At 37.0% G+C, this 25,843-nt stretch overlaps 1 protein-coding gene across 4 annotated transcripts in view; it reads left to right on the forward strand.

Moving 5' to 3' along the window:
- The window catches only part of DPP10 (dipeptidyl peptidase like 10), a 1,292,066-nt gene that overhangs the window by 763,550 nt on the left and 502,673 nt on the right, over positions 1 to 25,843 (forward strand). For all 4 annotated transcript variants that reach the window (XM_030843834.2, XM_060302530.1, XM_030843833.2 and 1 more), the window contains exon 2: positions 10,968 to 11,082. In XM_030843834.2, coding sequence (XP_030699694.2) covers positions 10,968 to 11,082 — 115 coding nt within the window. The remainder of the gene's footprint in view (positions 1 to 10,967; positions 11,083 to 25,843) is intronic.

A 25,843-nucleotide genomic window follows, 5' to 3' on the forward strand; every position in this document is an offset into this window, starting at 1 on the left:
CCTGAGGCTGCTGGGAGAAATTTCTCTTTCTCTTCTTTGTTCTCACAGCTCCCGGGGTTCAGCTTTGGATTTGGCGCTGCCTCTGCGTGTGGGTCGCCTGCGGGCGTCTGTTCTTCGCTCAGACAGGACGGGGTTAAAGATGCCGCTGATTCGGGGGCTGTGGCTCACTAAGGCGGGGCGGGGCGGGGCGGGGCGGGGGGGGCGGGGCACGGACTGCGGGGCGGGAGGGCGGGGCACGGAGTGCGGGGCGGGAGGGCGGGGCACGGAGTGCGGGGCGGGAGGGCGGGGCACGGAGTGCGGGGCGGGCCTGCGGCAGCAGAGGCCGGCGTGACGTTGCACCAGCCTGAGGCGCGCTGTGCGTTCTCCCGGGGAAGTCGCTCTATCCTGGGACCCTGGCAGTGGCGGGCTGCACAGGCTCCTCGGAAGGGAGGTGTGGAGAGTGACCTGTGCCCGCTCACAGGTTTCTTGGTGGCGGCGGCAGCAGCCTTAGCGTCCCATGCCCGTCTCTGGGGTCCGAGCTGATAGCCGCGGCTCGCACCCGTCTCTGGAGCTCCTTTAAGCAGCGCTCTGAATCCCCTCTCCTCACGCACCAGGAAACAAAGAGGCAAGAAAAAGTCTCTTGCCTCTTCGGCAGCTCCAGACTTTTTCCTGGACTCCCTCCCGGCTAGCTGTGGCGCACTAACCCCTTCAGGCTGTGTTCACGCCGCCAGCCCCAGTCCTCTCCTTGTGCTCCGACCGGAAACCCGAGCCTCAGCTCCCAGCCCCGCCCGCCCCGGCGGGTGAGCAGACAAGCCTCTCAGACTGGTGAGTGCTGGTCAGCACCGATGCTCTGTGTGGGAATCTCTCCGCTTTGCCCTCCGCACCCCTGTTGCTGCGCTGTCCTTCGTGCCTTTGAAGCTCTCCCTTCCGCCACCCGCAGTCTCTGCCCGCGAAGGGCCTCGTAGTGTGTGGAAACTTTTCCTCCTTCACAGCTCCCTCCCACTGGTGCCGGTGCCGTCCCTCTTATTTGGTCTCTGTTTTTCCTTTTGCCCTACCCAGGTACGTGGGGAGTTTCTTGCCTTTTGGGAGGTCTGAGGTCTTCTGCCAGCCTTCAGTAGGTGTTCTGTAGGAGTTCTTCCACGTGTAGATGTATTTCTGATGTACCTGTGGCGAGGAATGTGATATCTGCGTCTTACTCTTCCGCCATCCTCCCGGCCCCTCCATTTTAAACATTTAACATATAAAACTGATGAAAATGTTTTGAGTGATATAAAATGAGATTAAATGCTATCCCTAGAAATAGTGTTCACTTTGAGAAAAAGGGTGGGCCCGAGCCTAGCCTGGGGGAACTCCATAGTTTAGAGGTAAGCCTAAGAAGAAACCAGTAAAGAAAATGGAGAAGTGGCTAGCAATGCCGGATAAAAAACAGGAGAGTGTGGTGTCACAGGAAAGACTTTGCTGGGAGGATATATTGGTTAATGGATTAGAATGCTGCTGAGAATTCCTGTAAAATAATGGAAAAATTGGCTCTCTGATTTGGCACCATAGAGACCATGAATCACCTCATTGGAGTGTTGTGTGAAACCCCTGTTGGCGTTCTTACAGAAAGAAGGTATAATGAGAAATTGGGTTCAAAATATAAACAATTTGTCGATATGAGTGTGCATGGAATTTTTTTGAAATATAGTTGTGTTTATTAATATTTCCTTTCTTATTAATATTCCACAATTTTCATTAGCACAGATTTATATTAAATTGTAGTATCTGGCATCCATCATTATTTTTCTTTTTTCAAAGTTATTCTATCTACATATGATTATTTTTCCAGATGAATTTCAAGATAATTTTATCAGTTCAAGGAAAAAGAGTTCTGTTAGGATTTTTATTGGAATTACTTAAAATTTTTAGATTAATCTAGGAAATGACCGTTTTTTCCATATTGAATCATGCTTAACAGGAATGCAGTGATTCCCTATTTCCTTCAAGTGGTCTTAGAAATCCTCTGGTAAACTTTTGTGGTTTTCTTCCTTTGGACACTAAAACTTTCTAAAGTCAATGTATCTGTTCCTATGATGAATGTTGCTATTATTTACATTTTAAAAATTGTGACAAAATATGCATAAAATAAAAGTTACCATTTTAATAATTTTTAAGTGTACTCTCAGTGGTATTAAGTACAGTTATACTGCTGTGCAACTATCATCACCATCCATCTCCAGAACCTTTTTCATCTTCTCAAACTGAAACTCCATACTCATTAAACAGTAACTCCCCACAAAGAGATGGATACAAAAACTGGACTCTTTTTTTTGCTCCATCCTTCCTACTTTATGTAAATGATGTTATAAATTACATCTTTGTATTGTATACCCATTAACACAGACTTATAATTAATTTTTATGTTTTTGTTTCTTAAATTCTGTAGAATAGTAAAATGTGGAGTTAGGAGCCAAATTAAAGTAATGCTAATTTTTGTATTTGTCCTCATATTTATCCTTATGGAATACTTTGCATTTTATTATGACTTCAGGTTATATCTAGCAATCTTTTCATTTCAACTTGAAGGACTCCCTTTAGCATTTCTTGTAGGTCAAGTGTAGGGGCAATGAGGTGTTTTATTTTTATTTCACTGGGGATGTCTTAATTTCTCCCTCATTTTCAAAGAACATTATTGCTGAACATAGACTTTTTTGGTTGACAGTTCTTTCTTTCAGTACCTTAAATATATTGTCCCACTGCTTCTGGCCTGCAAAGTTTCTGCTGAGAAATCCATTGCTAATCGTATTGCAGATATTTGTAGGTGATGAGTCACTTTTCTTTCAAGATTCTCTTTTTTATCTTTGACTTTTAATATATTTATTAAAATATGTCTCAGTGTGGATCTGTTTGAGTTTATCTTACTTGGAGTTCATCTTCCTTGGAGTTCACTGAGCTTTTGGTGCTTTCATATAACCGTATCTTTCTTCAGATTTGAAGTTTCTATCATTATTTCTTCAAATAAACTCTCGTACCCTTTCTCTCTCTTTTTCTTCTCCTTCTGAGATTCTCATGATATGTACATTGCTCTGTTTGGTGCTACCCAATAAGTCCCATAGGTTCTGTTTACTTTCTTTATTCTTTTTTTCCCTTTTGCTCCTCAAACTTGATAATTTCAAAGGACATGTGTTCAGTTCACTGATTCTTTTTTCTACTGTTTGAGTCTGCTGTTAGGTTTTTAAATTCAGTTATTGTATTTTCCCACTCCAGAAATTCTGTGTGTGTTTTTTTTTCAATAATTTCTGTATTTTGGTCGATCATCTTTTGTTCATATATCATTTTCCTGATTTTCTTTAATTCTTTGTCCATGTTTTCCTTTTGCTCTTAGAGCATATTTCTGATAGCTGTTTTAAAGTCTCTAGTAGTCCGGAACCTTTGTTACTTTACAGTTAGTTTCTAGAGATATATTTTGTTCTCTGACTGGACCATGTTTCCCTGTTGCTTTGTAAACTTGTGATCTTTTGTTGAAAATAGGGCATTTGAAAAAATAGCCACTTCTTCCAGTTTTTGGAGACTGGCTCTGTTCACAGAAAGATGTTCTCTAATCAGTCCAGCAGGAAGCCTCAAGATATTCTCAGGATTTTTGCATTTGTCTTCCCTTGGCCTGTGTGTACGTGTTCCGCCCTCCCTTACCCCCAGTTCCCCTGTATACGTGGCTGTTTTAAAATGTCCTGATTTCTTTAAGAGTATCACCCTGCTATTTCTTAAGGTTTTAAGTGTTCCACTGTGTTTCTAAGCAGGTAATCTCTGTCCTCAAATTCTGCTTGTTTACAGTTCAGCAGTTTTCATGCACCATGGAAGACTCCACTGTTTTCCATGCCTACTAACCTGAGATCTAAACTATGCTGCTATTTCTGTCAGGCAAGACAGAAACCTGTTCCTCAGGTAGCCCACAGATAGGCCAGAACATGCAAACAAGTTCCACTCATTTTTTTCCGTCTGAAGGAAGGAACTGGGAATTGAGTCACTTCCTTCTGAGCATGCTAAACTGTGCCAGGGAGGGAATGAGGGTATTCACACATGCCATGAAATCTGCTGCCTTTTTAAGTGTGACTTTTTCTTGATTGGGCATTTGCTTGGTTGCTGCATATCCTTCACTGGTTTTTGGAGCTCCCGTAATGCTATTTTAGTCACTCTATAGTTGTTTACTTGATGTTTCCATGAGGGAATGAGGACCTGGAACATCCTCGTCTGCCATCTTGCTGATATCAGATCTGTTTGTTTGCTTTTTTAATTGTTTCTTTTACAGTTTTAGTTGTGGTTTTGAAGCCTAAACAGGTTCAGAATCATAGATGATCAGCCAAACCTCTAAATCATGATAATAGAAATGTGAAACTGTTACTGAAAAATATATTGATGATAGCTGTCATCTTTGTTTTGTTTCTAATTTAATGGTGATCCATCTAGGAGTGTGTCACAAACAAATATAATTATCAGAGAATTATAAATGACAAATTACAACTGAGACAATTGCTAGTTCTTTTATAAACAAATTAATGTTGAACAGATAAAACCAAATCAGAATTTTTTTAAAAAAAGAATAGAGCAAATCTCAATAAAAGACTCTTGTCTTGCGTTTCTAATAAGCTCCCAGGTGATGTTGATGCTGCTGTCTATAGTTCATACTATGAGTAGCACTTATTCAGCACTGCCTCATGTACACTGATAACACAAAACTATAATAGATGTAATTTTGAAAAAATGTATAACTTTCTGTATGAAATATGATTATTTACCAAACTATGCACTTTATTTAGCATAGAGACTTCTAACTGGAGAAGCATGATAAATGAGGAACTTGTGAATGTCCACAGTATAATGGGCAATTTTAAGAAGCAGTAGGTATTATAAGTATTAAACTGAAAATTAAATATGAAAAACAATCTCTATGATTATATTTTCTTTACTGATATCAGTAAATGTTGTAAGGAACTATGACTATATCTCCTAGTGGTAGAAATATCTCACAATATTTAATTATTATTTATATTGAGCTCCTGCTTTGAATTCATTAACATTTTATTTAGTACTTTTGCATCTATTTCTTTATTTAAATTGAGCTTAATTTTTTTGTTTTATGTGCTTTCTATTTCAGACAATCAAGACAAGGTAAACATTAAAATTTTGGAATTTTCCTTCTTTCAGTATACTCTAAAATGTTTCAAATGGCACAGGAATTATTTGTGTTTTAGAGGCAAAATCTGTGACTTGTAATTTTGTGGAGCTATATAAAAAATTGTCTCAATTTCTTTTACGTTTACTGGTCTATTCCAGGTTGTAAATATTGTCAATTATTATTTTTGCTAGAAAGAAAAAAAATGCACACTTTGTTCCATTTTCCAATACCTAAGTGTGTATTTTTATACACACTTTCCACCTATTTAAAAAAGAAAAAAAATCCTCTGATTCCTTTCTGTCTTTCCAGATTTTGTATATGTAATTCTATAATCCCACCACATCTAGTACCTTATTTCTTAGGAAATGCTGTATGAATGCTTAAAGAAAAAAAATTATATCAGTACAAGGAAGTTAATAACTTCTCCCCTCATTTCCCATAGAAAAATTCTGTGATTTGCTGGGTTACCTTTATTTATATAACTTCGTACTATACTGGTGGTAAGCAAAATCTTCATTAGTGTTTATACTCACTGGGGACAGTTCTATTTTAACTTGTATTCCCAGTTGCATGTAGTGTAATGTTCTATATTCTAAAAGACTCCAGTGCATTTTGTTAAACAGAATGATTTAAAGAGAATTGGCCAACTGCTGAATACCCATATCTCAAGGTCTTTCAAGTCAGAGCTGGCTAAACGTTTCTAAGAATGATGTAAAAGGATTTTTTTAAATCAATTTTTTAATCATTATTTTACAGAGGGCTTTAAAAGTCTTAACGTAATGCTATGCTTTTCTAATATCATGAAACAATATACAACATTTAAAAGTACCTTAAGTTCCTTTAAGATATTTTCCAATTATTAAGCGTAAATGCTTTGGACTATTTTTTGACCTATTCACAGTTGAGACTATTCACAGTTGTGAATGTGAACACCATGTGATGAAAAAATCTATTTTTATTAAAACACACCCTCATCCAATCTACAGACATAATTTCAATATCTTGATGATTTTTCCTCCTTGTATCTTCCTGTAAATGTTATTACTTTTTGATACAATTTTAATATGGAGGGATCATATTTCTTTTCATGATGCATGTGGCAGATGAACATGGAGTTTTTTAAGGGGAACTACAAGTGGAATATATATTTATATTTATTATATACATTTATATTCTTTTTCTTATTTTTAAGAAAATTGAATTTGTTGGTTCGGCTTTTTTCCTTATTTTGCCCAAGGAAATGATATAGAAGTCTTGGATGTTTTCTGCTTATGATTTCTAGAATTTTTTTCCTTTGTATTTGAACAAATTAAAAATGCATTTGGATTTAGATAAACTATGTGTGCCGAGAACATCCGTCTTATACACTAAACTGTTCTCTAAAGGGTGATGAGTAATTTGATTGGCAGTGAACACAACATAAATAACTAGGTTACAGATTGAGTTTAGTTTGGCCTGCAGCACCAAAACATCTCTAGACGATCTCAACACTGAACATCAGCTGCAGTTGGACACAAGTGTTTTAACCTATGCATCTCTCCACTGGAGGACTGACTTTAAAAACAACTGTATATATGGATTCTTAAACATTTGTTCTTATACCTTCAAACCTTTCCAGGGGATTTAGTATCCCAACATTGACTCTGTGCTGCCTCCAAAGCATTCAGACGATGACATTGCAAGGTCAGGCTGCTGCCCAGCACAAACCTGTCCTGTGGGCCTGGCGTGTATGTTTTCAGGTGTTGGCTAGGAGGAAGTCATTGAAAAGCAGAGCCAATTAGAACCACTTCCAGCAACAATAGAAATTACTGAGGTTGTCGAAGAAGAAGATAAACTGAAGAACGGCAACAGTATTTTGGGATCCAAGCATCAGATAAATGAAGCTAAAAATAATTGCAATCAAATTTATCTATAGCAAGTAGTTCCTTTTTTTAAAATTACTATTGATGTGTATTTAACTAATGACACTGTAGCTCTGTACCATTTCAGGTACCATTTATACCACTTAATTAACTGGGTAACTGTTTTCTAAGCACCTATTAAGAGGACTAGAATTTGTTCAGTGGTCTAAGGAATATAAAGTTATCTAAGATGTGCTCCTTACCTTAAGGAGATAACTTTGACAGGGATATGATGGCTGTTTATACATGGCTTTAAGCATTACCATCACCACCATCGTCATCATTATCATCAGAACTGCTATCATTCATTCATTCATTTGTTTATTATCTATAGCATACCTAGTATGTGCCAAACACTGTTCAAAATGCTAGGGATGTAGCAGAGAACAAGATGATCTAGGTTACTGACATCACAAAGCTTCTATTCTGGAGAGCTGAGACTGACAAAATGAACATTTAAACAACTTAATTTATATTATTATAGATATATGATTTACTAGGACATAATATATTCAAAAATGATAATGATATGAAGAAAAATAAAGCTAATTGAAGAAATAGAAGTGGATGTAGAATGTTATTTTGTAGAGGGTGGCCAGGCAAGGCCTCTCAAAGGAAGGAACATTTGAGATTGAGACCTGAAGTGATGAGAGAGAAAGAGTGACATGTGCAAGTGTACTGAGGAAGCACATTCCAAGCCGTTCACTTAGTGTGAACTGTCTTATTGTACATTTAAGTGAGAGCTTTGTTTGAATAATTTGTTTTAACCCTTGTTACATTTAAAAATAATTACTGTTATTATTCCAGTTGTTCAGCTAAAAAAGAAGCCTGAGGCTTAGGAAATTGTAGAGGCATGTTGTTTGCAATCTCATAGCTGTTAAGTAGCAGAGTTGGTCTCAAACCTATTGGTACAAGGCATTTTAGGCATTTTTTTTTTCAGAAGGAAAATTATATCTGGCTTGCATAATTGGGGGAAATTTTCAAGAGAAGAGACATTTGAGCAGGATGTTGAATGATTGACAATGTCTGTACCTGGATGCATATGAAACGAATTGGAGAAAAAAACTGGGAGTGGAATGGTTGGGTGAAGTTTGAAGCATCTGAGGCATATGTTGGAAATGGTAATCAGAGCAGTATAGGGTTCTTCCTCAAAAAAAAAAAAAAGATCAAGTTAGATGAAAAGACTGGAGCTTGGCTATAGACCATTGTTATTCTAGACTCACACATTTGCACTTAATTCTTTAGATAATGTAGAGACATTAAAGGGCTTTGTGAATAAAGTGATGTAAGTGAAACCGTGCTTTAGAAATATTATAATGGTAATGGAATTTAAGATGGATGGAAAGGAGGGAATTATAGTAAGAGTTCATTAAGTCTGCAGTTCCTAAAACAGGGACTTGTAGATGCTTTTGATATTGATGGGTCATTTTTAGAGGAGCCAGACGTTCTTATGAGCATCACTTTATGAACAGAAAAGTATTTTGTACTCAAACATGTTTTACCATTTTTAAAAATGGTATATTTTTTCTAGTCTGCCATTCCTGGGAAAATATGAGTTTATTTGAAAGCATTACAGACTTCAGAAGAGCTTTTATAAAATTGTGAATTTTCTCAGATAAAAGGTATTAAAGTACAACTATTATTATGTAGGGGTTCAAATCATTCCTTGATTCATTGGCTTATTGATTGATTCAAGAAATGTCTCCTTTTAGAATAGCATATTATAGTGTGTGAGTGTGGTTTCTGAAGCTAGACTTTTATGGATTGGACTTTGAGATATCCCACTTATTAGCAGTAAGTGGTTTGTTATTTATCTCTGTAAATCCCATGTTTCTCATCTGCAGATTTGTCAAAATAATAGTAATCTCACCTAATTCTCATGAGGATTTTGTGAGATTGTGAATATAAAGTACTCAGTACAATACGAGACACATAATAAGGTATCTATTATTGCTGTTAGACAATGCTTGGTAGGCATTGCATAGTTACATATTCAAAAACTGAAAAACACACTCTGAACACATTTGTCTAATAATTTGCCTTGTGTTCCAGTGACAGTGAATCAAGATCAGAGTCAGTAGATTTAAAATTATCGTTTCCCCTTGATTCCTTTACTGGACTGAGAAGTCAGTTATAATTGCTTACAATTATTCTCTTTCCTTTTTCTTCGCTCCCTTTGAGTTAATAAATATGAAAGTGTTTATGATTCTTGGTCCAGATACTCACTTCCTATTGTTTGTTGCCCTTCTTTCATTATCTCTTAGTTCTTGAGATGAGTGTTTCACAACTTTTTGCCCAGCATAGGCATCTACGTGTAGCATTGCCTCTCTAATCTATCATTCTGGCTTCTGAGTAGTCTTAAATAGAGCCTTAATATGGAGCATAACTGGTCATCACACCACACAGATTCTGACAAAGAAATTGCCCAGGGAACCTGCAGTCACGTTGCATTCCAGAAAAGGGTTTATGGTCTTAAGACAACTATTGCTTTTCTTGATGTTGTTACTGAAACGCTGATGATTTGCTAATCTACTGTTTCGATTTATGTGGACTAAGTTTATGAATGGAAATTCTAACCAAAATTCAGAAGGAATAGAGGTATTGGACGATAAGCATTAGTAAGCATGAACATGAGGTATGGAGTGAGCCATTTTAGAAAAAAGATTGGAATTGATTTCTGCCGGATTTGGTTCATCAGAGTGTAAAACCTAAAGCTACTGATCTGAGAAGGGGAAAAACAAACAGTAACAAAATACCTCCTATGCGTGGTTTCTTCTTGCATTTATTTAGGACCTAATTCTTTAAGTCCAAAGAGTTTATCGCAGAACTGAATGCCACTATCCCTATATGAAAATTGGCTTCAGTGCTTTAAACTGTGAGTCACAATAAGCCATTTATAGCTTATCAAACGTTTGCTATTTTACTTATCTTTGTTTAAAGGAAGACTGTGGCTTCTTGGGTGATTTGTGCAAATACAGTGAACTGGAAACCTTTACGTTTTGTTTCATTTGTCCCCAAATCATTTGACTATTTCTGAATAAAGAAGGCTCTATTAGGACTGGAGGAAAAGAGGCTGGGGATTGGGACAGGAAGAAAGAAACAAGAAGCTTAGTGTTTTATAAACTTTATTATAAAGAAAATCTGGCATTTATTTCAAACTAGTGTGGTCTGTGCTTTACTTTGGTGAATGATGCTCATATATTTCTAGTCAGTAGAATAGAACACAGATCATCTGAAAAATGAAAAGCTTTACTATATGTATTGTAAGAAATGCTCAAGTTTATCCTACCCCATCAGTCATACCTCCTTGCCAAGATCATGCATGCTGCCCAGGGAGAGGATGTCGTAAACCATTGATATAGAAGCGCTCATTTAATTTAGTTACTACATTCTGTTGATATTTATGAGTGGTAGGGGAACTGTTTAAAAAAAGGACCTTTTGAGTTGACAAATGTGCACTGCTCTGCAGTGAGGGGGCATTTTGAATAATTTTCCCATCACTAACCTCTTTTCCCCTTACCAGTTAGAAAAGTAGTCTATAGTGCTTCAGGAATATTAATATTTAAATCTTTATTGTAGGTTCCATTGTAGCAAGAAAAAATGTAAATGGGCACACTTTATTTACATAATTATTTTGCAGAGTATTTTGGCTATCATCCTAGTGTTTATATTCAATGTATTTTAATGCCATCCACATTTTAGACAACAGGCATAAACCTTTGCTGCTTTATCTGTTCGAGAAATAAGATTGCCCCCCAAAAGATAGCCATTTATAATATATGCACCTTTGAATAATTAAATGAGCTACCAAAGAGGAAGAGGATTCTAATCAGCTTTCAATGTGATTCTTCCATGCACTGAATCATTCCTTTATGAGTACATTTCTCTTGGAGCATGTATAATTATGAAACTTCTTTTTTTTTCTATCTCGGTAGGAACTGGGAAGTAACAGCCCTCCACAGAGAAACTGGAAGGGAATTGCTATTGCCCTGCTGGTGATTTTAGTTGTATGCTCACTCATCACTATGTCAGTCATCCTCTTAACCCCAGGTAATCTGTCTTTATTACTCTCTTATGATGGTATTGTGGATGATAATTTCACATTCAAATGCCTTAATAGGGTAGTCACATGTGGTATCTTAGAACACATTAGCATTGGTTGGAATAAAAAAATGAATAACCAGACATTTCGCAAATGGCACAGTCATTTTGTGGTTTAAATACCATGCAAGATAGTTGGGGGAAGCTGAAATGTAAAATATATATATTGAGAATGCCAAGGAAATCTTTGGTCTCCAGTGCTGTTTAGAGACTTGTTATGTTTGTCAATTTAATAAATGCGGAACACATTTGACTTTTATTGTGGGTGGAGATGAGGGAGTGGAGTCTGGAAGTTTCCATATATAGGAGACAGCCCAACTATAATGACAGTGGTAAGGGAGGATTTGACAGACAAAGAGGATTAGATCAAAAGAAAATGAGCTAAGCCTCTAAATAAGACACTTCCACTTTCTCTCGTCTTTCTCTGTAGTTTATACATTCCCAGTTTCTCTCTGTCTAAAGACCCTCTCCAGTTTGCTCTTGCACTACTCTTTGAATTGTGTCCTTTATGTTAAATAGTTGAAAACTACTATATAACTTATCAGTAGGTTTAATTGTTCTCTGGGGTTTATTGCAGTACTCAGAAGTTTTACTACTCTTTGGTAGGTGATAACACAGAAGGCAGAGAAAGGCTGCTCACATTTTAAACTCCCAAACTGCCTTCCAGGAACAAAAAAGTTTGTCATGCTAGTACAACCCACCCAACTAGCTTGCTCAAAAACTGATCACCATATATGGCGGTGAAAAAAATGGTCGTTTCTGTGATAGGATTGAGCTAGTCCCCAGATCAACTCATATGCCTGTTGTTAAAGGCTATAAATTTATAACTTCAGTTCCTGCCCCAGTTTTGTTATTTACAAGCCCCTTAAACATGCTGAATTTATTTCCTCATGTACAACATTTGATTAACAAAAGCTCTCTTTCACAGAGTCATTCAGTCAACTAATTATGGTGGCTAATTATACAAATTGCAGTATCAGGTGTTCCAGTATGGTACTTTGTGACATATACCATCTTGGTAAAAACGTTGGCTTTGAAATGTATAGATTCCCAAAAATATAGTTTGTAGTTGTTATTTCACATATGAAGAGATTGAGAAAGAAATTAAGGGAGTCAGGAGAGAGGAAACCGAAGAGGAGACTTTAAAAAAAAAAAAGAAAGAAAAAATTTCTCTTATAAGAGGTGGCTTATCCATCATTCTCTCAGGAACTGTCTCTTAACAGCGTCATTTGCACATCTGCAGTACAGTGTAATTGAGCAATGTGATGGCTGTGAGTTGCTGCCGATTGCCAAGAATCTTTGTTAAAGGAAGATGAGCTTATGTTCAGCATAGTGTTTCACTTAAACGTAGGAATTTTGACATAATTCTTAAAAAAATGAATGACATGGCTTCACTGCTTCTATTGATGAGTATCAGCCAGATGGAAGAAATTAGTATCATAGAATACCTATGTGTTTCTCTTGAACTTTCTTCCATCTGGTTCTAGTATCCTTGTCCCAGTGATTCAGTTTCTCAGGTTTTCTTGTTAACTCTCTGAGGCCATAGTGATACCTTGGTGTCTTTGGGAGTTTGGTATAACAAAGATCTTGGTCACTTAGTAAATTAAACCACCTCTACCCAACCCTTACCAAGTTGCCCCAGTAATAAAAACACAGGATAGTTGCATTCATTTTGTCATGCACTTATTCATTTATTAAAAGAAGGGTTTAAGCAAGATACACCTTGGTTTGAGTTATGGCTCTCACGGAACTAGTTTTGTGAAGCTGGCTAATAATTTCACCTTGTCTTCACTCATCTGTATTATGGACGCAACTCATAGTGCCAACTTTACAGTGTTGTTACCGACCCGGGTTCTTGGCCTCTTTAATCAATAGAAATCGATAAGAGGCCAGACAAGAAATTCAGGCAAGGCTTTATTGGGGCCCCTGCTGTATCGGGGGGAGCGAGAACAAACAACAGGTTTCCTTGCTCGCTCCCTGAGGGGGGGCGAGCTGGATCCTTATGTGGGGTGAGGGTAGGGGTGTGTCCAGGGGTCAGGCTGGAGGGAGGGCCTTAGGTGGTTTGCCTACCCCTTTGGTGGTGTTGTGTTCAGGAGGCATGCACAGTACCCTCCTTTTGCTCCTGGCTCTTCAGAAGTGACAGTTGGGATTTTTTTGGTATTTTTGTATCTTGTTGTCCATAATTTGCCCCAACTGGGAATGCACGCAGTTATTTTTAGTCCTTTATAGTTTCTTTGTATTTTGTTGCTCAGGAAGACGTCTGTCCAGGTGCAAGCGCTGCAGCAAAGTGTCCCAGGTCCCAGCCTGTCTCAGTGTTACCGTGAAGGATAAATGAGATAATAAAATTGAGGTGTTTAGTACAGTCTGTAGAACTGCTGCTGGCATTCCTCTTATTATTTTTATTATTAAGTACTTATTGACCACCAGACACAATGCCAAACACTGTTGCATGAGGGAGATTTCTAAGAAAAAGTATAAAGTCTTTCAGGAATATAGATCTTCTGTGATTTCAATTTTAAATTATGGCAGGTGGAAAAATACTAAATATTTAATCTGGCATCAGTCTTTCAGTGGTCTGTTCATTCATTTATTCATACATCAATAGATAATTATGGAGTACAACTTTCTAGGTACTATCATAGTTGGCCTCACTATCTCCTGCTTTATATCTATCACTTCCAATCTCCTTCTTCCCCAGCTACACAAGCACACAACCACCACATATCCCAACCCAAAGAGTTAATTTCATATGAAAGTAATCACACACAAATGGAAGTGCAATTATTATTTAGATTTATAATTTAGTGCTTGTTTTACATACCACATGTTCATATGTCTTTAGATTTCACTGTTATTTTTGGCAGGGATGTTATGAAATGAAAAATAAAAGTCAGTATGCTGGAGTGGAAAAAGTATTGTTACAGAAAACAAACAACTTGTGTTCTACACTCTCTGTTTGTAAACTCAGCGTCACCAGGGGTTGGAAGATGATATAAATTGATGAAGTGGACATAGGTAATGATGCTAGTTTAGGAATTCGCTTGAGTTATGAACGAGCAAATACCAGCCTGGTGGGGCCTCCATGGTGGGCTCAAACCAAACAGCAGAGTAAAATACAAGCTCAGAAGACTTACAGTTTGTGGCCTGAGTCCTAAGCCTAGAAGTACTCTTAGAAGTTATCTAGTCTTGCCTCCCTCGTTAGACAGGAAAAAAAAAAAATAGAACTGAGTTTGTTTAACCTCTGGTTCTGAGGGCTAGAATGTGCATCGAGACCATTAGTGTGGCCTTTTGATTTAGCACATGTGTGCCTGTCTGTGGTCAGACTCTGGTGCTCTGATTACACGGAGCCTTCCTCTTCTTACCCTCAGCAGTGCTAGAATAGACCCGCAAGGGAAAACCTCCAGCTGAGGGAATAACATGCAACAACCCCCTCTAATCTTTCCTTTGTTCACAAGTATGTCTCCAAGGCCCAGCTTTCTAGGTAAAGCCAGTCAGACGGATGGAAACTTTCAACCAGGAAGGGGAATCCATGACAGGAAGGGAAACTTCTGATTCTGAAATTACTCAGCAAGATACTTGACCTTTTAGGATAAAGAGCTGACTCTAGAACAATCCTTCCAGTAAGTGTTGGGGTCAGAAATTCAACACCTTTATAGCTACAGTAAGTCCCCTACATACGGACCTTCAAGTTGCAAACTTTCAAAGATTCGAATATGCATGCATTCACATGTCTAATCACGTAAGTTAGTTCACGTGTCCGGCATACATTGCCATGTGCAGCTTGCCCTCTGTCTCCTACTGCTGATGACCCTTCAGCTCTACCATCTCCCACCTCCTCTCCCTCCTCCTGTCAGTAACTCTTCTTGCCTGTTCACGCGATGCCAGCCCCTGGATGACAGCTGTTGTACTGTACTACTGTACTTTTCAAGGTACTGTACTGTAAGATTAAAAATGTTTTCTTTATTTTTTTGTGTTTGTTTTTTATGTATTATTAGTGTGAAAAGTATTATAAACCTATTACATTATAGTACTACATAGCCGATTTGTTTAGTTGGGTACCTGGGCTAACTTTGTTGGACTTACGAACAAATTGGACTTATGAATGCGCTCTTGGGACGAAACTCGTTTGTATGTAGGGGATTTACAGTATACGACCTCGGATAAATCACTTACCTCCTTTGACCCCAAGTGTTTTGTTGAAGAAAAGGGCATCTTTGGTTTGCCAGAAACTGAAGTGATTTCTTGAAGTTCATTACAGCTCTGATATCTGTGACCTAATAAAACAACAGCAGCAATAATGGTGGCTTGCTTAGTAACAAATATAGCAACAGACTAAATCTGGTGAGCTCTCTCACTAAGCCCCTTCTACCTTGAAAATATATTTAATTTTTTGGAGGAGGGTGGGTGACGGAGAAAGCATACAAGGAGTTATCTAGTCTAAGAAATGATTTAGGAACTGTTTTGCTCAAAATAGCGTCACATTTTGCAGGTAAGTGCTAAGGAATGTAAGCCTATAACCAGAGAAACACATGTTCATTGTAATTTTGGTTTGATTGCAAATTTTGTTACAGAAGTAATTTGACACAGGTGTCTTAATTTCCAAGGTTGTCAGCAACTTCCGTGCCTTGTGAAAAGAAGTCCTAATTATTTTTGAAGAGTAGGCTAACAATTCAAGTATTTCTTTAATAAGTAACTATTTCTGAAAGAAAATTTTCTTTTCAGACAAAAGGACACTTATGCGGATGTATTGATCCAGCCCACATATTTGTTGTTGTTGTTATTTGTATTTAAGTCATTTGAAGAAAAAAGTGTATCCACATTTATTTTCAGAGCAGGTAACAATAAGATCAATAATTGTACTCTACAGGGCTTCCCTGGTGGCGCAGTGGTTGAGAGTCCGCCTGCCGATGCAGGGGACACGAGTTCGTGCCCCGGTCCGGGAATATCCCACATGCCGCGGAGCGGCTGGGCCTGTGAGCCACGGCCACTGAGCCTGCGCGTCCGGAGCCTGTGCTCCGCAACGGGAGAGGCCACAACAGTGAGAGGCCCGAGTACTGCAAAAAAAAAAATTATACTCTACAAATATATGGGTGTACATTCATGCTTAAAGCTCTGGAAACCAGTTTTAGGTAGCTATGCATTTACTCCGCAGTCTCATATTTATATTTAATATGCAGAATGACAGTGAACATGGTTAGGAAACATTTCACACAGAATACAGTTACCCATTTTGACTTGTTTGGAAAATAGAGAAGCGTATTTTATGAGTTAGAATGTATTTGGTAGAGGATATTCATCAAGCTCTTAAGTTTGATTGCCATGTTGAAATAACCACCTATGGACTGCGTATATTCCACCAGTACTTCAGCAGCACTGGCCTGTTGCCCTTTGATTAACGTCTGTAATCAGTCAGTGTCAAAACAAAGTCTTCAGGTTAATTTACTCTCATGGTTGACTAAAGACAACATTGTAAGGCACTGAAATTGTGTCTTCATCGTTAGCTCTAGCTCTTGCTTTTAGGCAATTTTTTATTCCTTTAGTGCCTTCTGTAGGTGAGCATTTGGGTTGATCGTCACAGTTTTATCAGAGTATAAAAGAAGTCAAGCACTCAGGTATAAGATACCAGAACTCTGCTTGATCTCAGTTAAACAATAATTTAATAAGGATTGTCCACTTCCACTATATAAATGTCTGTATTTTCCCTTAGAGATGTATCTCTAATAGTAAGACGTTTACAGTAGATTCAGATTCCATTTTGGAAAATAATTTACAGAGGTTGAGATTGCCACTGTGATGCTGATGATTAGTTAAATCTTTAATGTCAGATGAGGATTTGATCCACGAAGTTAGGCTCACGTAGTTCATTTGAGCCAAAATTTAGAACCAAGGAAATAGAGAGAACCTGAGAAATTTGTGCAATCGTATCCTGAAAAATAAACAAAACAAAAACTGAAAGTTAACATTTAAGGATGTGTGCCTTTCTTTGAAGAAATACCAATTTACAGATATTTTCCAAAGGGAGTGAACAATCATCTTATTTATTTCTCATAACACATAAATTTAAAGAAAGTAGAGTAGTTTTCTAGATAATACGTCTAAGGCCAGCAGAATTGGGATGACTTTAGGTACCTAGTTTGTGGACAGTGTACAGCAGATAGAGTGATTAAATTGACAGCAGATAGAGTGATTAAATTGACCTTTGTATCAGTCTGACTTGAATTCATCACTTTGCCTTGATATGTCCCTGCAAATATGACTTTGAGGCAAAGAATTCTCTCTTAACTATTGTCTTAGACACCAGATTTATTATTTATTTAACATCTTTATTGGAGTATAATTGCTTTACAATGTTGTGTTAGTTTCTGCTGTATAACAAAGTGAATCAGCTATAGGCATACGTATATCATCCCCATATCCCCTCCCTCTTGTGTCTCCCTCCCAGCCTCCTTATCCCACCCCTCTAGGTGGTAGCAAAGCACCAAGCTGATCTCCCTGTGCTATGCAGCTGCTTCCCACTAGCTATCTAGTTTACATTCGGTAGTGTATATATGTCAGTGTTACTCTCTCACTTCGTCCCAGCTTACCTTTCCCCCTCTCCGTGTCCTCAAGTCCATTCTCAACGTCTGTGTCTTTATTCCTGTCCTGCCCCTAGGTTCATCAGAATCATTTTTAAAAAAATTTTTTTAGATTCCATATATATGTGTTAGCATACAGTATTTGTTTTTCTCTTTCAGACTTACTTCACTCTGTATGACAGACTCTAGGTCCACCCACTTTAAGATAAATAACTCAATTTCATTTCTTTTTATGGCTGAGTAATATTCCACTGTATACATGTGCCACATCTTCTTTATCCATCCATCTCTCGATGGATACTTAGGTTGCTTCCATGTCCTGGCTGTTGTAAATAGAGCTGCAATGAACAATGTGGTACATGAGTCTTGTTGAATTATGGTTTTCTCAGGGTGTATGCCCAGTAGTGGGATTGCTGGGTCGTATGGTAGTTCTGTTTTTAGTTTTTTAAGGAACCTCCATACTGTTCTCCATAGTGGCTGTATCAATTTACATTCCCACCAACAGTGCAAGAGGGTTCCCTTTTCTCCACACCCTCCCCAGGATTTATTGTTTGTAGATTTTTTGATGATGGCCATTCTGACCAGTGTGAGGTGATAACTCATTGTAGTTTAGGTTTGCATTTCTCTAACGATTAGTGATGTTGAGCATCCTTTCATGTGTTTGTTGGCAATCTGTATATCTTCTTTGGAGAAATGTCCATTTAGGTCTTCTGCCCATTTGTGGATTGGGTTGTTTGTTTTTTTGATATTGAGCTGCTTGTGTTGCTTGTATATTTTGGAGATTAATCCTTTATCGGTTGTTTTGTTTGCAAATAGTTTCTCCCATTCTGAGGGTTGTCTTTTCTTCTTCTGTATGGTTTCCTTTGCTGTGCAAAAGCTTTTAAGTTTCATTAGGTCCCATTTGTTTATTTTTGTTTTTATTTTCATTTCTCTAGGAGGTGGGTCCAAAAGGATCTTGCTGTGATTTATGGCATAGAGGGTTCTGCCTATGTTTTCCTCTAAGAGTTTTATAGTGTTTGGCCTTACATTTAGGTCTTTAATCCATTTTGAGTTTTTTTTGTGTATGGTGTTAGGAAGTGTTCTAATTACATTCTTTTTTTTTTTTTCTAATTTCATTCATTTACATGTAGCTGTCCAGTTTTCCCAGCACCACTTATTGAAGAGGCTGTCTTTCCTCCATTGTATACTCTTGCCTCCTTTATCAAAGATAAGGTGACCATATGTGCATGGGTTTATATCTGGGCTTTCTATCCTGCTCCCTTGATCTGTTTTTTGCCAGTACCATACTGTCTTGTTCACTGTAGCTTTTTAGTATAGTCTGAAGTCCAGTAGCCTGATTGAGAAACAGCTCCGTTTCTCTTTCTCAAGATGGCTTTGGCTATTTGGGGTCTTTTCTGTTTCCATATAAATTGTGAACTTTTTTGTTCTAGTTCTGTGAAAAATGCCAGTGGTAGTTTGATAGGGATTGCATTGACTCTGTAGATTGCTTTGGGTAGTAGAGTCATTTTCACAATGTTGATTCTTCCAATCCAAGAACATGGTATATCTCTCCATCTGTTTGTATCATCTTTAATTTCTTTCATCAGTGTCTTATAGTTTTCTGCATATAGGTCTTTTGTCTCCTTAGGTAGGTTTATTCCTAGGTATTTAATTCTTTTTTTGCAGTGGTAAATGGGAGTGTTTCCTTAATTTCTCTTTCAGATTTTTCATCATTAGTGTATAGGAATGCCAGAGATTTCTGTGCATTAATTTTGCATCCTGCTACTCTACCAAATTCATTGATTAGTTCTAGTAGTTTTCTGGTAGCATCTTTAGGATTTTCTATGTATAGTATCATGTCATTTGCAAACAGTGAGAGCTTTACTTCTTCTTTTCCAATTTGGATTCCTTTTATTTCTTTTTCTTCTCTGATTGCTGTGGTTCCAAAACTATGTTGAATAATAGCAGTGAGAGTGGGAAACCTTGTCTTGTTCCTGATCTTAGAGGAAATGGTTTCACTTTTTCACCATTGAGAGTGATGTTGGCTGTGAGTTTGTCATGTATGGCCTTTATTATGTTGAGGTAAGTTCCCTCTATGCCTACTTTCTGGGGAGTTTTTATTATAAATGGATGTTGAATTTTGTTGAAAGCTTTCTCTGCATCTATTGAGATTATCATATGGTTTTTATACTTCAGTTTGTTAATGTGGTGTATCACATTGATTGATTTGCATATATTGAAGAATCCTTGCATTCCTGGGATAAACCCCATTTGAACATGGTATATGATCCTTTTAATGTGCTGTTGGATTCTGTTTGCTAGTATTTTGTTGAGGATTTTTGCATCTGTGTTCATCAGAGATATTAGCCTGTATTTTCTTTTTCTGTGACATCTTTGTCTGGTTTTGGTATCAGGGTGATGGTGGCCTCGTAGAATGAGTTTGGGAGTGTTCCTTCCTCTGCTGTATTTTGGAAGTGTTTGAGAAGGACAGGTGTTACCTCTTCTCTAAATGTTTGATAGAATTCTTCTGTGAAGCCATCTGGTCCTGGGCTGTTGTTTGTTGTAAGATTTTAAATCACACTTTCAGTTTCAATGCTTGTGATTGGTTTGTTTATATTTTCTATTTCTTCCTGGTTCATTCATTGAAGGTTGTGCTTTTCTAAGAATTTGTCCATTTCTTCCAGGTTGTCCATTTTGTTGGCATATAGTTGCCTGTAGTAATCTCTATGATCCTTTTTTTTCTGCAGTGTCAGTTGTTACATCTCCTTTTTCAGTTCTAATTCTATAGATTTGAGTCTTCTCCCTTTTTTTCTTGATGAGTCTGGCTAATGTTTTATCAATTTTGTTTGTCTTCTCAAAGAATCAGCTTTTAATTTTATTGATCCTTGCTATCATTTCGTTCATTTCTTTTTCATTTATTTCTGATCTGATCTCTATGTTTTCTTTCCTTCTGCGAACTTTGGGAATTTTTTTGTTCTTCTTTCTCTAATTGCTTTAGGTGTTAACGTTGAGTTGTTTAGTTGAGATTTTTCTTGTTTCTTGATGTAGGATTGTATTGCTATAAACTTCCCTCTTAGAACTGCTTTTGGTGCATACCATAGGTTTGTTTCTAGGTATTTTTTGGTTTCCTCTTTGATTTCTTCAGTGATCTCTTGGTTATTTAGTAGTGTATTTTTTAGCCTCCATGTGTTTGTAATTATAAATTTTTTTTTCCTGTAATTGATATCTAGTCTCATAGCATTGTGGTTGGAAAAGACACTTGATATGATTTCAGTTTTGTTAAATTAACCAAGTCTTGATTTGTGACCAAAATATGGTCTATCCTGGGGAATGTTCTTTGAGCTCTTGAGAAGAAAGTGTATTCTGTAGTTTTTGGATGGAGTGTCCTATAAATATCAATTAAGTCCATCTTGTTTATTGTGTCACTTAAAGCTTCTGTTTGCTTATTTATTTTCATTTTGGATGATGTGTCCATTGGTGAAAGTGGGGTGTTAAAGTCCCCTACTGTGATTGTATTACTGTCGATTTCCCATTTTATGGCTGTTAGCATTTGCCTTATGTATTGAGGTACTCCTCTGTTGGGTGCATAAATATTTACAATTGTTATATCTTCTTCTTGGATTGATCCCTTAATCATTATGTAGTGTCCTTCTTTGTCTCTTGTAATAGTCTTTATTTTAAAGTCTATTTTGTTTGATATGAGAATTGCTACTCCAGCTTTCTTTTGATTTCCATTTGCATGGAATATCTTTTTTCATCCTGTCAATTTCAGTCTGTATGTGTCCCTAGATCTGAAATGGGTCTCTTATATACAGCATATATATAGGTCCTGTTTTTGTGTTCATTGAGCCAGTCTGTATCTTTTGGTTGGAGCATTTAATCCATTTACATTTAAGATAATTATCAATATGTATCAATATGTATGTTCCTATTACCATTTCCTTAATTGTTTTGGCGTTTTTTTGTTTGTCTTTTCTTTCTCTTGTGTTTCCTGCCTATAGAAGTTCCTTTAGCATTTGTTGTAATGCTGGTTTTGTGGTGCTGAATTCTCTTAACTTTTGCTTATCTCTGAAGGTTTTAATTTCTCCATCAAATCTGAATGAGAATCTTGCTGGGTAGAGTAATCTTGGTTGTAGGTTTTTCCCTTTCATCACTTTAAATATGTCCTGTCACTCCCTTCTGGCTTGCAGAGTTTCTGCTGAAAAATGAGCTGTTAACCTTGTGGGGATTCCCTTGTATGTTATTTGTTGCTTTTCCCTTGCTGCTTTTAATATTTTTTATTTGTATGTAAATTTTGATAGTTTGATTAATATGTGGTTCGGCATGTTTCTCTTTGGGTTTTTATTGTATTAAACTCTCTGGGCTTTCTGGACTTGATTGACTATTTCCTTTCCCATGTTAGGGAAGTTTTCAACTATAATCTCTCCAAATATTTTTTTGGACCCTTTCTTTTTCTCTTCCTCTTCTGGGACCCCTATAATTCAAATGTTGGTGCATTTAATGTTGTCCCAGAGGTCTCTGAGACTGTCCTCAATTCTTTTCATTCTTTTTTCTTTATTCTGCACCCTGGCAGTTATTTCTACCATTTTATCTTCCAGGTCACTTATCCGTTCTTCTGCCTCTGTTATTCTGCTATTGATTCCTTCTAGAGTATTTTTAATTTCAGTAATTGTGTTTTTCATCACTGTTTGTTTGCTCTTTAGTTCTTCTAGATCCCTGTTAACTGTTTCTTGTATTTATTTTCTCCATTTTGTTTCTGAGATTTTGGATCATCTTTACCATCATTACTCTGAATTCTTTTTCAGGTAGGTTGCCTATTTCTTCTTCATTTATTTGGTCTTGTAGGTTTTTTACCTTGCTGCTTATTCTATAACATATCTTTTGTTGTTTAATTTTTTTATTTTTGATGGGTGGTGCTTTATTCCTGTCCTACTGGTTGTTTGTCCTGAGACGTCCAGCACTGGAGTTTGCAGGCAGTTGGATAGAGCTGGGTCTTGGTGCTGAGATGAGGACCTCCAGGAGGGCTCACTGAGATTAATCTTCCCTGGTGTCTGAGGTTCTCTGTAATTCCACCAGTTTGGACTCAGAGCTCCCATCACAGGAGCTTGGGCCCGACCTCTGGCCTGGGAACCAACATGTCGTGAGCTTCATGGTACGGTTAAAAAAAAAAAAAAAAGAAAGAAAACAAAAGAGCAGTATAATATCAACGAATAAAAACCAAAATGAAATTAGAAAGATAAAAAATATATTAGAAAAAATAAAACTATAATTGAAACAACTGGTCACTGGGGGTACCTGCCATCCCCTTAGGTGTCCGTTGTCCCCCACCGTTGCCTGGTACGTGCCCTAGTTTTGAGAAGATGCAAATTCCGCGTCCTCCTAATATGCCATCTTGACTCACCCCCCACATTTTTTAAAGGAATGTTCTGACCCTTTGAAATGAGGCTTTAAAAATATTAATCTGTCCCTATTTATAAAAAAGATAATTTTCTAGAAAACAGTTGATAAAATTAAGTGCTTTATTGGACAGGTGACAGCTGATTTTTTATTGTTATGCAAAAACTCAAAATGAATTTATTCTGGTTACTATTATATTCTGAGAAAATAATAGCTCCTGGTTATAGTTAGTTAAAATGTCGTGTTATATTATGTTGCAAGCAATGTCTTGGCAGCTCTAATTTAAAACGTGTCATTTAAGTATCTGACCTGTGTTTTAAAATGTCAAAGCAGCGATTAAAATATCCCATTATGCTTTTATGAGGGAGAAATAATGTTTTACATATTTTGAAATTTGCATTACTCACTTATAAACATCAACATCCACCAAGATGCAAATCGTATATTTTATTTTGTTGAATTAAAAAGAGATATATGTTGTATTGATAGGCATAAGCTAAATTGTCTCTGATTGTTTTTCCAAGAACAGCACAGATGAACACATTTTAATATGGTATTACCCAGGCATAATCAGGCTGCCAAAGAGAAAACAATGACAGATTCTAACAGTTTCCCCCCAGATAAAATGGACTGTGGTTGCTTTTCTAATAGATTTATCTCTTATGTTAAATGAAAAATAATTTTCTCTGTCACTAATAAAGTCAGGGTAGTTATATTTTTTGTCTCTGCTTTATAGTTGCATTTCTATTTTTAAGTCAGATTTGATTTCCTTATTTATTTTCATCTTTTTGTATTGTCCAATCAGATAAATAAGGGATTTAGTTTACCTTATAATGTGTTCATTTTTATAAGAGTCAGAAGAGAATCTGTTTTAATAAGTAACATTTATTTATTATCTGCTTGTTATATTCCAGGTATTACACTGAGTGCTTTAAATGTACTACTTTATTTACCATCGCACCACTAACATGAAATAGATACTATTAATTTATTCATATTCTACATTATTTGGCTGAGTGTTACAAGTTACAGTAAATTGCCTGTCACACAGTCAGAATATGGGGAAGCTGGGTCCCTATCCCAGGCCATTTTGGCTCTAGCACCTGTCTTAACCTTTGAAATAAATGTTAAGTTAAGCTCTATACTGTACCTATGCAAAGTATGGGCAAGAAACATTTGAGAAAAAAAAAAGAGAGAGAGAGAGAGCAAAATGAACTGTGCTTTTATTCTGAGCCTTGATTTTTTTTTTTTAAATGAGTGAGTTAATTCTGTATATTTCCAAAAGGGAATGCAAAGCAAAGAAGGAATTAAGCTGGGGTGGCCAATGGGTAGTTAGAGAAGAAGTGACAGAAGTAGGTGACTGGAAAAAGTATACATGTAAATTCTTTCAGCTATCATATTGTTTTCTAAAACTTCAAACACTCATGATAAAATGTAAGTGAACCTGTTCTTTTGTAAACCACAGTGTATCAAAACTATTTACATGTCACTGTACAATTTTAAATATGTTGTCATATTTTTTATTTGCCTTCTTTTAAATGAAGTACTTGCTTTAGGAATATGATAGCCTGGGGAAAATTGGGGGATCAAAATAGCCTGGTCTTTGAGAAGGAAAGTTTCCTTAAGCGAGGGTGTTGTATCCAATTGCCCCTCCTCCTGGAAAAAAAATTAGCATACATTAGCCCCCTGTGTTTGTGATAGGGGATATTTTAATATGCAAATCTGTGCATAATGATTTGACTTTTGCATGGGGTGTAGAACACCTCTGATCCTATGCTCACAGCCTACCCTGTTTTTTTCTGGAGAAACACCAGCAATTATGCAATATGAGGGAAAAAAGGCCAATAAACTTACTTTTTTATATGGGTTATACCATATGGGTAATGCCATGTACCATAAAATTTTCCACTTTGAAGTGAACAGTTCAATGGCATTTACTATGTTCACAATGTGTGTAACCACCAACTCTATATAGTTCCAAAACATGTTATCACTCCAAAAGGAAACCCTGTGCCCATTTAGAAGTTACTCCCCATTTTCCACTTGCCCCAGCTCCTGGCAGCCAGCAGTCTAGCTCTGTCTCTACCAGTTTACCTATTCTGAATATTTCATACAAATGGGATCAAACAATATGTGACCTTTTTAGTTTGACTTCTTTCACTTAACATAATGTTTTAGAAGTTCATCCACGTTTTCACATATCAGCATTTCATTCCCTTTTATGGCTGAATAGTCGTCCATTGTATGTATGTATCACAATTTATTTATCCATTCATTGATTCATCCATCCATCCATCCATCCAATCACTGATGGAAATTTGGAATGTTTTCACCTTTGGGCTATTGGGAATAGAGCTGCTATGTACATGTGTACATGCATTGTTTTTTTTTGAGTTCTTGTTTTCAATTTTTTGATGAGTATGTCCAGGAATAGAATTATGGGGCTATGTGCTAATTCATGTTTAACTTTTTGAGAAACTACCAGACTATTTTCCACAGCAGCTACACCATCTTACATTTCCAACAGCAATATATACATTTTCGAGTTTCTCCACACCCTCATCAACACTTGTTATTTTACATTTATTTTATGATTGTCATCCAAGAGGTTTGAAGTGACATCTCATTTGGTTTTAATACGCAATTTCCCGAATGATGAGTGTTGTTGAGCATCTTCTCATATGCTTATTGGCCGTTTGTGTATCTTCGTTTAAGAATGGTCTATTCAAGTTTTTTGCACATGTTTTAATTGGGTTGTT

This window comes from Globicephala melas, chromosome 7, assembly GCF_963455315.2.
Source record: "Globicephala melas chromosome 7, mGloMel1.2, whole genome shotgun sequence".
Lineage (NCBI taxonomy): Eukaryota > Metazoa > Chordata > Mammalia > Artiodactyla > Delphinidae > Globicephala > Globicephala melas.